The sequence below is a fragment of the Anomaloglossus baeobatrachus genome, chromosome 4 (genome assembly GCF_048569485.1).
Source record: "Anomaloglossus baeobatrachus isolate aAnoBae1 chromosome 4, aAnoBae1.hap1, whole genome shotgun sequence".
Taxonomy (NCBI): domain Eukaryota; kingdom Metazoa; phylum Chordata; class Amphibia; order Anura; family Aromobatidae; genus Anomaloglossus; species Anomaloglossus baeobatrachus.
The window spans coordinates 442,049,136-442,061,804 of NC_134356.1; the positions used below are offsets into that span (position 1 = coordinate 442,049,136).

Consider the following 12,669-nt stretch of genomic DNA (forward strand, 5'->3'; position numbering starts at 1 on the left):
TCTGATCGTGAGAATGAATGAGTAATCAGACTGCTGATCATTATAGTACCCTAGGGGCCCTAGTAAAATAAAAAAAAAAAAGTTCAAATCGCCCCCCCTTTTGCCCCATTTGAAAATTAAATAACACATAACACACGCTGTATATACATCACAGGAGACACTGGAGGCACATATATCACATAAGAGACACTGGGACTGCTGTATATACATCACAGGAGACACTGGGGGCACATATATCACATAGGAGACACTGGGACTGCTGTATATACATCACAAGAGACACTGGTGGCACATACATCACACAAGGGGCTGGGGACATGTATATGCCCCCAGCTCCTCTTGTGATGTATATGCCCCCTCAGCTCCTCTTGTGATGTATATGTGCCCCCTCAGCTCCTCTTGTGATGTATATGTGCCCCCAGCCCCTCCTGTGATGTATATGCCCCCAGCCCCTCCTGTGATGTATATGCCCCCAGCCCCTCCTGTGATGTATGTGCCCCCAGCCTCTCCTGTGATGCATGTGCCCCCAGCCTCTCCTGTGATGCATGTGCCCCCAGCCCCTCCTGTGATGCATGTGCCCCCAGCCCCTCCTGTGATGCATGTGCCCCCAGCCCCTCCTGTGATGCATGTGCCCCCAGCCCCTCCTGTGATGCATGTGCCCCCAGCCCCTCCTGTGATGCATGTGCCCCCAGCCCCTCCTGTGATGCATGTGCCCCCAGCCCCTCCTGTGATGCATGTGCCCCCAGCCCCTCCTGTGATGCATGTGCCCCCAGCCCCTCCTGTGATGCATGTGCCCCCAGCCCCTCCTGTGATGCATGTGCCCCCAGTCCCTCCTGTGATGCATGTGCCCCCAGCCCCTCCTGTGATGCATGTGCCCCCAGCCCCTCCTGTGATGCATGTGCCCCCAGCTCCTCCTGTGATGCATGTGCCCCCAGCTCCTCCTGTGATGCATGTGCCCCCAGCCCCTCCTGTGATGCATGTGCCCCCAGCCCCTCCTGTGATGCATGTGCTCCCAGCCCCTCCTGTGATGCATGTGCTCCCAGCCCCTCCTGTGATGCATGTGCCCCCAGCCCCTCCTGTGATGCATGTGCCCCCAGCCCCTCCTGTGATGCATGTGCCCCCAGCCCCTCCTGTGATGCATGTGCCCCCAGCCCCTCCTGTGATGCATGTGCCCCCAGCCCCTCCTGTGATGCATGTGCCCCCAGCCCCTCCTGTGATGCATGTGCCCCAGCCCCTCCTGTGATGCATGTGCCCCCAGCCCCTCCTGTGATGCATGTGCCCCCAGCCCCTCCTGTGATGCATGTGCCCCCAGCCCCTCCTGTGATGCATGTGCCCCCAGCCCCTCCTGTGATGCATGTGCCCCCAGCCCCTCCTGTGATGCATGTGCCCCCAGCCCCTCCTGTGATGCATGTGCCCCCAGCCCCTCCTGTGATGCATGTGCCCCCAGCCCCTCCTGTGATGCATGTGCCCCCAGCCCCTCCTGTGATGCATGTGCCCCCAGCCCCTCCTGTGATGCATGTGCCCCCAGCCCCTCCTGTGATGCATGTGCTCCCAGCCCCTCCTGTGATGCATGTGCCCCCAGCCCCTCCTGTGATGCATGTGCCCCCAGCCCCTCCTGTGATGCATGTGCCCCCAGCCCCTCCTGTGATGCATGTGCCCCCAGCCCCTCCTGTGATGCATGTGCCCCCAGCCCCTCCTGTGATGCATGTGCCCCCAGCCCCTCCTGTGATGCATGTGCCCCCAGCCCCTCCTGTGATGCATGTGCCCCCAGCCCCTCCTGTGATGCATGTGCCCCCAGCCCCTCCTGTGATGTATGTGCCCCCAGCCCCTCCTGTGATGCATGTGCCCCCAGCCCCTCCTGTGATGCATGTGCCCCCAGCCCCTCCTGTGATGCATGTGCCCCCAGCCCCTCCTGTGATGCATGTGCCCCCAGCCCCTCCTGTGATGCATGTGCCCCCAGCCCCTCCTGTGATGCATGTGCCCCCTGCCCCTCCTGTGATGCATGTGCCCCCTGCCCCTCCTGTGATGCATGTGCCCCCTGCCCCTCCTGTGATGCATGTGCCCCCTGCCCCTCCTGTGATGCATGTGCCCCCTGCCCCTCCTGTGATGCATGTGCCCCCTGCCCCTCCTGTGATGCATGTGCCCCCTGCCCCTCCTGTGATGCATGTGCCCCCTGCCCCTCCTGTGATGCATGTGCCCCCTGCCCCTCCTGTGATGCATGTGCCCCCTGCCCCTCCTGTGATGCATGTGCCCCCTGCCCCTCCTGTGATGCATGTGCCCCCTGCCCCTCCTGTGATGCATGTGCCCCCTGCCCCTCCTGTGATGCATGTGCCCCCTGCCCCTCCTGTGATGCATGTGCCCCCTGCCCCTCCTGTGATGCATGTGCCCCCTGCCCCTCCTGTGATGCATGTGCCCCCTGCCCCTCCTGTGATGCATGTGCCCCCTGCCCCTCCTGTGATGCATGTGCCCCCTGCCCCTCCTGTGATGCATGTGCCCCCTGCCCCTCCTGTGATGCATGTGCCCCCTGCCCCTCCTGTGATGCATGTGCCCCCTGCCCCTCCTGTGATGCATGTGCCCCCTGCCCCTCCTGTGATGCATGTGCCCCCTGCCCCTCCTGTGATGCATGTGCCCCCTGCCCCTCCTGTGATGCATGTGCCCCCTGCCCCTCCTGTGATGCATGTGCCCCCTGCCCCTCCTGTGATGCATGTGCCCCCTGCCCCTCCTGTGATGCATGTGCCCCCTGCCCCTCCTGTGATGCATGTGCCCCCTGCCCCTCCTGTGATGCATGTGCCCCCTGCCCCTCCTGTGATGCATGTGCCCCCTGCCCCTCCTGTGATGCATGTGCCCCCTGCCCCTCCTGTGATGCATGTGCCCCCTGCCCCTCCTGTGATGCATGTGCCCCCTGCCCCTCCTGTGATGCATGTGCCCCCTGCCCCTCCTGTGATGCATGTGCCCCCTGCCCCTCCTGTGATGCATGTGCCCCCTGCCCCTCCTGTGATGCATGTGCCCCCTGCCCCTCCTGTGATGTATAAGTCACAGGAGACGCTGAGGACATGCGCAGGCACCACACGAGGGGCTGGGGCGCAGATATCACTTGCGGAGCCCTGACATCAGTGGGGGGGAGGAGGGACACAAACCTGGGGTGATACACAGCATTGGGGGGCACACAGCACTGAGGGGAGGGGGGCCAAAAAGCACTGCACAGGGCACACAGCAGCTGAGGGCTGGCGCTAGACACACAGCAGCACCGGACACACAGCACCGGAGACCAGGCACCGGAGACGCAGCTCCGAGGGCCGGGGGGCGGGCACGCAGCTCCGAGGGCAGAGGGCGGGCAACGCAGAGCAGTAAACACGCCCACAAAGTAAGTCCTCTCTCGCTGGCACTGGCCAGCGGGAGAACGCATTGGTAAGCACAGCAGCACATCTGCGGATTTAAAGGGCCGGCGGCCCACAAGATGGCGGTGGCGGCTCGAGCACTGCCGCCCCCGGGAATCTGCCTGGGGGCCGCATAAAAGGGCATTGCGGGCCGTAGGTTCCCCACCCCTGTTTTAGATAAAAGTAAACTTATCAACGAACTCGCACCGACCTGAGGCATCACACCAACACATCAGTTTTACCATATAGTGAACACTGTGAATAAAATATCTCAAAAACAATAGTGCAATCGCACTTTTTTTTAAAAAAAAAAACATTTTCCGCAGTTGGAATTTTTTTGCTGTTTTCCAGTACACTATATGGTAAAACTCTTGATATTTAAAAGTACAGCTCATTCAGCAAAAAAACAGCCCTCACATGACCATATTGACTGAAAAATAAAAAAATTACGGCTCTCGGAAGAAAAAAAAAACGGAAAAGGCACAATCGCCGGGTCGTGAAGGGGTTAACTGAGTCTTTTGCAATCTACCAGGCAAGTATACTGATTTTTATTGCTGGATTCACCATATGTTTGAAGGGAGGCCCTAGTAAAAACAGCAGGGATACAACTACGTGTCATGTCTTGTACTCCTAGTTGCATCCACAGTCCAGTGCAGCAGATTTCAAATCATGGAAAAGTAACTATTTAACATTACCATTGTTGTGGATGAGATTTTGCATTTCTCATCTACACTGTGGAGGAAGACCACAGTGTAAATTGAGTATGTCAATATATATACAGTGCTGGCCAAAAGTATTGGCACCCCTGCAATTCTATCAGATAATACTCAGTTTCTTCTTGAAAATGATTGCAATCACAAATTCATTCGTATTGTTATCTTCATTTAATTTGTGTTCAATGAAAAAAAATTAAAACTAATTGTCATGAAGCCAAATTGGATATAATTCCACACCAAACATAAAAAATAGGGGTGGACAAAAGTATTGGCACTGTTTGAAAATCATGTGATACTTCTCTAATTTGTAAAAAATTGTTTAAAAGAACTGAAGTCCTCAGTGGTTGATACCTTTTAATGGCTAACTGAAAAAATGGTAATAGCAAGCTTTCGAGACTTCTCAGGTCTGCACGTTTCTTCAGAAGTTTCTTTAGTTCCATAAAGATGCGGTATATTCTGGTATCCTCCGTTTTGATACAGGTAAAATATATCTTTGTACCGTGTTAGCCAGTAGAGGCCTGAGTAGTCTCGAAAGCTTGCTATTATTACCATCTTTTCAGTTAGCCATTAAAAGGTATCAACCACTGAGGACTTCAGTTCTTTTAAACAATTTTTTATCTCTACTGGCTAACACGGTACAAAGATATATTTTACCTGTCTCTAATTTGTGTAATTAACAGCACCTGTAACTTACCTGTGGCACCTAACAGGTGTTGGCAATAACTAAATCACACTTGCAGCCAGTTGACATGGATTAAAGTTGGTGCAACTTCTGTCCTGTATCCTTGTGTGTACCACATTGAGCATGGAGAAAAGAAAGAAGACCAAAGAACTGTCTCAGGACTTGAGTATCCAAATTGCGAGGAAGCATGAGCAATCTCAAAGCTACAAGTCCATCTCCAAAGACCTGAAAGTTCCTGTGTCTGCGGTGCGCAGTGTCATCAAGAAGTTTAAAGCCCATGGCACTGTGGCTAACCTCCCTAGATGTGGAAGGAAAAGAAAAATTGATGAGAGATTCCAATGCAAGATTGTGCAGATGGTGGATAAAGAACCTCGACTAACATCCAAACAAGTTCAAGCTGCCATGCAGTCCGAAGTTACAATAGTGTCAACCCGTACTATCCGTCGAAGTCTGAATGAAAAGGGACTATATGGTAGGATACCCAGGAAGACCCCACTTCTTACCCCGAGACATAAAAAAGCCAGGCTGGAGTTTGCCAAAACTTTCCTGAGAAAGCCTAAAACGTTTTGGAAGAATGTTCTCTGGTCAGATGAGACAAAAGTAGAGCTTTTTGGGAAAAGCCATCAACATAGAGTTTACAGGGGAAAAAAAAAGAAAACACGGTCCCTACAGTCAAACATGGCGGAGGTTCCCTGATATTTTGGGGTTGCTTTGTTGCCTCAGGCACTGGACTGCTTGACTGTGTGCATGGCATTATAAAATCTGAAGACTACCAACAAATTTTGCAGCATAATGTAGGGCCCAGTGTGAGAAAGCTGGGTCTTCCTCAGAGGTCATGGGTCTTCCAGCAGGACAATGACCCAAAACACACTTCAAAAAGCACTAGAAAATGGTTTGAGAGAGCACTGGAGACTACTAAAGTGGCCAGCAATGAGTCCAGACCTGAATCCCATAGAAGACCTGTGGAGAGATCTCAAAATGGCAGTTTGGAGAAGGCACCCTTCAAATCTCAGGGACCTGGAGCAGTTTGCCAAAGAAGAATGGTCTAAAATTCCAGCAGAGCATTGTAAGAAACTCATTGATGGTTACCGGAAGCGGTTGTTCGCAGTTTTTTTGGCTAAAGGTTGTGCGACCAAGTATTAGGCTAAGGGTGCCAATACTTTTGTCTGGCCCATTTTTGGAGTTTTGTGTGAAATGATCAATGATTTCATTTTTGTTTCATTTTTTTGTGTTTTTTCATTGCAAGCAAAATAAATGAAGATAATAATACCAAAGAATTTGTGATTGCAATCATTTTCGAGAAGAAACTGAGTATTATCTGACAGAATTGCAGGGGGGCCAATCCTTTTTATGATTTTATCTCTAAATTTCACCCTTTGCTTCTCAATGAAGAGGACAGAGCACTCAGCCATGACTTTTTTTTTTCCATTAATTGCAATGGGTTTATTAGTGATTTAGTCTATTACATGTAAGTTGTGTGATATGCAATAACACAGACTTTTATGGTTAAAATGCAGACGAAGCTAATTCAGAAAGATCTAGATGCTTTAAACACAGAACTAATGGAATCCTCCATGACGGATATTACCACTCCGAGCTTCTTTGAACACTTCCACATATCTCCTGTGAAGGTAGGCCTGAGAATATTGGCATTTTTATGGTGTTGAGATTCAACATTTCTCCTTGAATTTAAAATTCCACCAAATTGTATAACTGCCTAATTTTGCAATGACTTATCCACAACTAGATATGTGCGGACCCGAGGTTCGGCGTTCGTACCAAACAGACTTTACGAAAAAAAAAAGTTTGGGTTTGAAGTTTAGGTGCTTTACGTATGCAATCTGCTCACATAAGCTCGGTGCAAGCCGCCTGCAGTGTTTAAATGGCTCGCACTGGGGGTAACAACAGCGAGATCAGATGGAGTGTGCAGCAAACAACGAAAAATCCCGCCCACCCTCCTCTGGACGGGAGTGATCTGTTTATGGCTGGCTGTGGATGGTGACCCAAAATGCCCAATTAGTGACTTCCATTCGGCTACAGGTTAAGTCCGGGTCCTAAACCGAACTTTATCTAAAGTCCAGCTAAAGCCACTGAACCGAACTTCCACAGGTCCGCTCATCTCTATCCACAATCTGTGTTTCAAACCAAAGCACATTGCTCTTCTCTGAACTAAATGGAAGAATATATTTTAATGGGGGAGTTTTATTAACGACTTTTTAATTAAATGGTTACTGTCTTTTCAATAAACTACATAAATCAGTTCTACAAGTGAATAGAAGAAGCTTTGTAATCTACCTTATTGAAGAAATATGCTTTTTTCCTGACTTGTGAGCCACTTCTTCCCTCCTCCTAAACCTGCCATCCTCTCTGTAAAAGCAGCTCAAATCTATCTTGATCAGATCACGACTTAATGCTGGCATAGTGAGGAGTGACACAACGCCTTATACTCTAGGGAGAAAAAACTTGGTACAGTGAGATTCAGGCAGATGGTGCTGCAGCTTTTAGCAAATGTATTTCACTCTTGTGCTGTATTCACAGCTGCACAGCTCAGTACTGCTCTATAATGTCTACTAATGTCTGCTTCTGTGTACTGTGTCTGAGACATCATAGCAGCTAGTCTGTTCCCACTAGGTCGGAGAAAATTAATATCTGGAGATGAAAACTGATCACATTACAGAATGGGTAGAATTTGTTATTTCTTCAGCGCTCTATTGGGAGACCCAGACGATTGGGGTATAGCTACTGCCCTCTGGAGGCCACACAAAGCACTACATTAAAAGTGCAAGGCCCCTCCCCCTCTGGCTATACCCCCCCGTGGTATCACGGGTTCTCCAGTTTTAGCTTTGTGTGCGAAGGAGGTCAGACATTCCATGCATAGCTCCACAGATTTTAGTCAGCAGTAGCTGCTGACTGTTTCGGATGGAAGAAAAGAGGACACATATAGTGTCCCCAGCATGCTCCCTTCTCACCCCTGGATGGTGTTGTAAGGTTGAGGTACCTATTGCTGGTACAGGGCTGGAGCCTGACATGCTGTTTTCCTTCCACATCCCCTTGTAGGGCTCTGTGGAAGTGGGATCCTGCCGGCCTCTCAGCTCTGATGCCGGGCTCCATCCACAGACCCATTAGAACCTGATGGATTCGGAGCAGGAGTACGATCAGGGACAGGGCCCTGCATCTTACAGGTACTCTGTGTCCCCGGCAGGCACAGACACACTCCGGGCTGGCTGGGTGTTATAGTGCGCCGGGGACCGCAACATGGAGTTGGTGTCCCTACAGATTACTGGGGGATTGTTTGTGTTTGGGAACGCAGCGCCGACCCCCTCTGGACCGGGCGGCGCTGCTGTGACTTGTGGTGCGCCGGGAATCCGCCGTCCGCGCTTTTACGGCGGCGGCGGTTATAACTTTAGTCCCCGGCTTTTTGGGCCTAGGACGCCGGCAGCTCCGTTTCGTTCCCGCCCCCACCCTGTCATTCAGGGTAGGGGAGAGACGCTGTTCGCAAGCAGCGACGAGGGCTGGAGCCTGATTTACATGCTCCAGCCCTCACACTATGCACAGAGGGAAGCAGGCTTCCCGCTCTTGGCCAGGAACGCCCAGGGCCCGCCCCCCTTCCTCTCTCGAGACGCCGGCAGCCATTACATGCATGCCTGGCTGGAGGAAGGACGCAAGGCTCTGGGAGACCTGGACTAGGGGCTATCTGGCGACCACACACCCGCTTTTTAAGCGGGCGGTAAGCGATTTTTCTGTGCTGGTCCCTCTAGTGCCTCACTGTGTATCAGTGTACTGGATACAGTTATATAGATATTGTATTTCTTGCACTGTGAGGTGCGCTTCTGGCTGCATATCCCAGATCGCTCTGTGGAAGCAGCAACATGTCATCCTCAAAACGCAAGGCGGCCAAGGCAAAAAGGGCTGTGTATACTGCGTGTGCTGCATGTGGGGCTAATCTACCAGCAGGCTCTGATGACCCCCATTGTGTGCAATGCTCCGACCCGGTGCTGCTTCGCCAGCTGGAGTCAGGAGAGGTGGCGACCCAGGCTGAGACGCTTGTAAGTTCTGCCCCGGTGACAGGGACGGACTTTGCAGTTTTTGCAGATAATATGTCTGTATCTATGGCAAAAATCCTTGAGACCTTGCAATCTATGCATGGGGCTCAGTCTCTGGGCACGGTGAGGCCTCTGTCCTCAGGTCCCCCTTACTTGGAATGTATCCAGCCCACAGGGGGGTCCCCGGCTTCACAGGCCGAGGATTATGACTCAGATGATGGCCCCAGCCACCCTAAGCGAGCTCGCTGGGAAAGACCCTCGACGTCTTCACACTGCTCAGGGTCTCAGCGCAATCAGTCTCCCTGTGATGTGTCTGATGAGAGTGATCAGGAATCCACTCCTGGAACCCCTCTCAACCTGGATACCCCGGATGGGGATGCCATGGTAGACGACCTTATCTCAGCCATCAATAGGCTGTTGGATATTTCTCCCCCAGCCCCTTCAGCAGAAGAGGCGGCTGCGGAGCAGGAAAAGTTTCGTTTCCTTTATCCCAAGCGTAAATTGAGTGCTTTGTTAGATCACTCTGACTTCAGAGAATCAATCCAGAAGCACGACGCTCACCCAGAAAGGCGTTTCTCTAAACGATCTAAAGATACGCGTTTCCCTTTCCCCCCTGAGGTGGTCAAGCGCTGGACACAGTGTCCAAAGGTAGACCCCCCGATTGTCAAACTTGCAGCTAGATCCATAGTTGCAGTGGAGGATGGCGCTTCACTTAAAGATGCCAATGACAGACAGATGGACCTTTGGTTAAAATCTGTCTATGAAGCTATAGGCGCGTCGTTTGCTCCGGCATTCGCAGCCGTATGGGCACTCCAGGCTATTTCAGCTGGCTTAGCAAAAGTGGATGCTATCATGCATCCAGCAGTGCCGCAAGTGGCGCACCTTACCACGCAGATGTCGGCGTTTGCGTCTTACGCTATCAATGCGGTCCTAGAATCTACCAGTCGCACCTCAATGGCGTCCGCCGATTCGGTAGTTTTGCGCAGAGCCTTGTGGTTAAAGGACTGGAAAGCAGATGCTGGTTCCAAAAAATGTTTAACCAGTTTGCCTTTGTCTAGAGAGAGACTGTTTGGCGAGCCATTGGCTGACATCATTAAACAGTCCAAGGGTAAAGACTCCTCTTTACCACAACCCAGAACACCCAAACCTCAGCAGAAAAAGTGGCAGCAGAGGTTTCAGTCCTTTCGAGGTTCGGGCAAGACACCATTTACCTCGTCCAAAGGGACTCAGAGGACGCAAAGAAACTCAGATTCGTGGCGGACTCACACACGCCCCAAGAAAGCAAATGGAGGTACCGCTTCCAAAGCGGCTACCTCATGACTTCCAGCCCCCTCCCTCCGCATCGCCGGTCGGGGGCAGGCTCTCCCGCTTTTCCGGCATTTGGATGTCACAGGTCAAAGACCGGTGGGTGACGGACATTTTGTCTCGCGGGTACAGAATCGAGTTCAATTCTCGTCCTCCAGCTCGGTTCTTCAGAACCTCCCCACGGCCAGACCGAGCAGATGCTCTGCTGCAGGCGGTGGATTCCCTAAAAGCGGAAGGAGTGGTTATCCCAGTCCCTCCTCAGGAACAAGGGCAAGGGTTTTACTCCAATCTCTTTGTGGTTCCAAAAAAGGACGGCTCGTTCCGTCCTGTTCTGGACCTAAAACGGCTCAACAAACATGTGCACGCCAGGAGGTTCCGGATGGAAACCCTCCGCTCTGTCATTGCCTCAATGTCCAGAGGAGACTTCCTTGCCTCAATAGACATCAAGGATGCTTATCTCCACGTGCCAATTGCTACAGAACATCAACGTTTTCTACGTTTTGTGATAGGAGACGACCATTTTCAGTTCGTAGCTCTTCCATTTGGTCTGGCGACAGCCCCACGGGTCTTCACCAAGGTCATGGCGGCGGTGGTAGCAGTCTTGCACTCTCAGGGTCACTCGGTGATTCCTTACCTAGACGACTTATTGGTCAAAGCTCCCTCTCAGGAGGCATGCCAACTCAGTCTGAATGCTACGCTGGAGACTCTACAGTCTTTCGGATGGATCATCAACTTTCCAAAGTCGATCCTATCACCGACTCAGTCACTAACGTATCTTGGCATGGAGTTTCATACTCTAGCAGCGATAGTGAAGCTTCCGCTGGACAAGCAGCGGTCACTACAGACAGGGGTGCAATCTCTCCTGCAGGGCCAGTTGCATCCCTTGCGGCGCCTCATGCATTTCCTAGGGAAGATGGTGGCAGCCATGGAAGCAGTTCCCTTTGCGCAGTTTCATCTGCGCCCACTTCAATGGGACATTCTCCGCCAATGGGACGGGAAGTCAACGTCCCTGGACAGGAAAGTCTCGCTTTCCCAGACGGCCAAAGACTCTCTACAATGGTGGCTCCTTCCCACATCATTGTCTCAGGGAAGATCCTTCCTGCCCCCATCCTGGGCAGTAGTCACGACAGATGCGAGTCTGTCAGGGTGGGGAGCAGTATTTCTCCACCACAGGGCTCAGGGGACGTGGACTCCGCAGGAGTCCACCCTTCAGATCAATGTTCTGGAGATCAGAGCAGTGTATCTTGCTCTACTGGCCTTCCAACAGTGGCTGGAAGGAAAGCAGATCCGAATCCAATCGGACAACTCCACAGCGGTGGCATACATCAACCACCAAGGAGGGACGCGCAGTCGGCAAGCCTTCCAAGAAGTCCGGCGCATTCTAATGTGGGTGGAGGACAGAGCATCCACCATATCCGCGGTTCACATCCCAGGCGTAGAAAACTGGGAAGCAGACTTCCTCAGTCGCCAGGGCATGGACGCAGGGGAATGGTCCCTTCACCCGGACGTGTTTCAGGAAATCTGTCGCCGCTGGGGAGTGCCGGACGTCGACCTAATGGCATCCCGGCACAACAACAAGGTCCCGGCATTCATGGCGAGGTCGCGCGATCAAAGAGCTCTGGCGGCAGACGCCTTGGTTCAAGATTGGTCGCAGTTTCAGCTCCCATACGTGTTTCCGCCTCTGGCGCTCTTGCCCAGAGTGCTACGCAAGATCAGATCCGAGTGCAGCCGCGTCATACTCGTCGCTCCAGACTGGCCGAGGAGGTCGTGGTATCCGGATCTGTGGCATCTCACGATCGGTCGACCGTGGTCACTGCCAGACCGACCAGACTTACTGTCCCAAGGGCCGTTTTTTCCATCAGAATTCTGCGGCCCTGAACCTGACTGTGTGGCCATTGAGTCCTGGATCCTAGCATCTGCTGGATTATCTCAGGGAGTCATTGCCACAATGAGACAAGCTAGAAAGTCGAATTCGGCTAAGATCTACCACAGAACGTGGAAGATTTTCTTGTCCTGGTGCTCTGCTCAGGGAGTGTCTCCCTGGCCATTTGCATTGCCCAAGTTTCTTTCCTTCCTGCAATCGGGGTTAGAAAAGGGCTTGTCGCTCAGTTCCCTTAAAGGGCAAGTTTCGGCACTATCCGTGTTTTTTCAGAAGCGTCTAGCACGTCTTCCTAAGGTGCGCACGTTCTTGCAGGGGGTCTGTCATATTGTGCCCCCGTACAAGCGACCGTTAGATCCATGGGATCTGAACAGGGTACTAGTTGCTCTCCAGAAGCCGCCCTTCGAGCCTCTGAAGGAAGTTTCCTTTTCTCGGCTGTCGCAGAAAGTGGCGTTTCTTGTTGCAATCACATCGCTTCGGCGAGTGTCTGAGCTGGCAGCTCTGTCATCTAAGGCTCCCTTCCTGGTGTTCCACCAGGACAAGGTTGTGCTGCGCCCCATTCCGGAGTTTCTCCCTAAGGTCGTATCCTCTTTTCATCTTAATCAGGATATTTCCTTGCCTTCTTTTTGCCCTCATCCGGTTCACCGGTATGAGAAGGCCTTACGTT

General features: G+C 52.4%; 1 protein-coding gene across 4 annotated transcripts in view; it reads left to right on the plus strand.

Moving 5' to 3' along the window:
- VPS13C (vacuolar protein sorting 13 homolog C) overlaps positions 1-12,669 on the plus strand; it is a 492,503-nt gene that overhangs the window by 420,131 nt on the left and 59,703 nt on the right. For all 4 annotated transcript variants that reach the window (XM_075345525.1, XM_075345526.1, XM_075345527.1 and 1 more), the window contains one exon: positions 6,293-6,406. In XM_075345525.1, the coding sequence (XP_075201640.1) occupies positions 6,293-6,406 (114 nt within the window). The remainder of the gene's footprint in view (positions 1-6,292; positions 6,407-12,669) is intronic.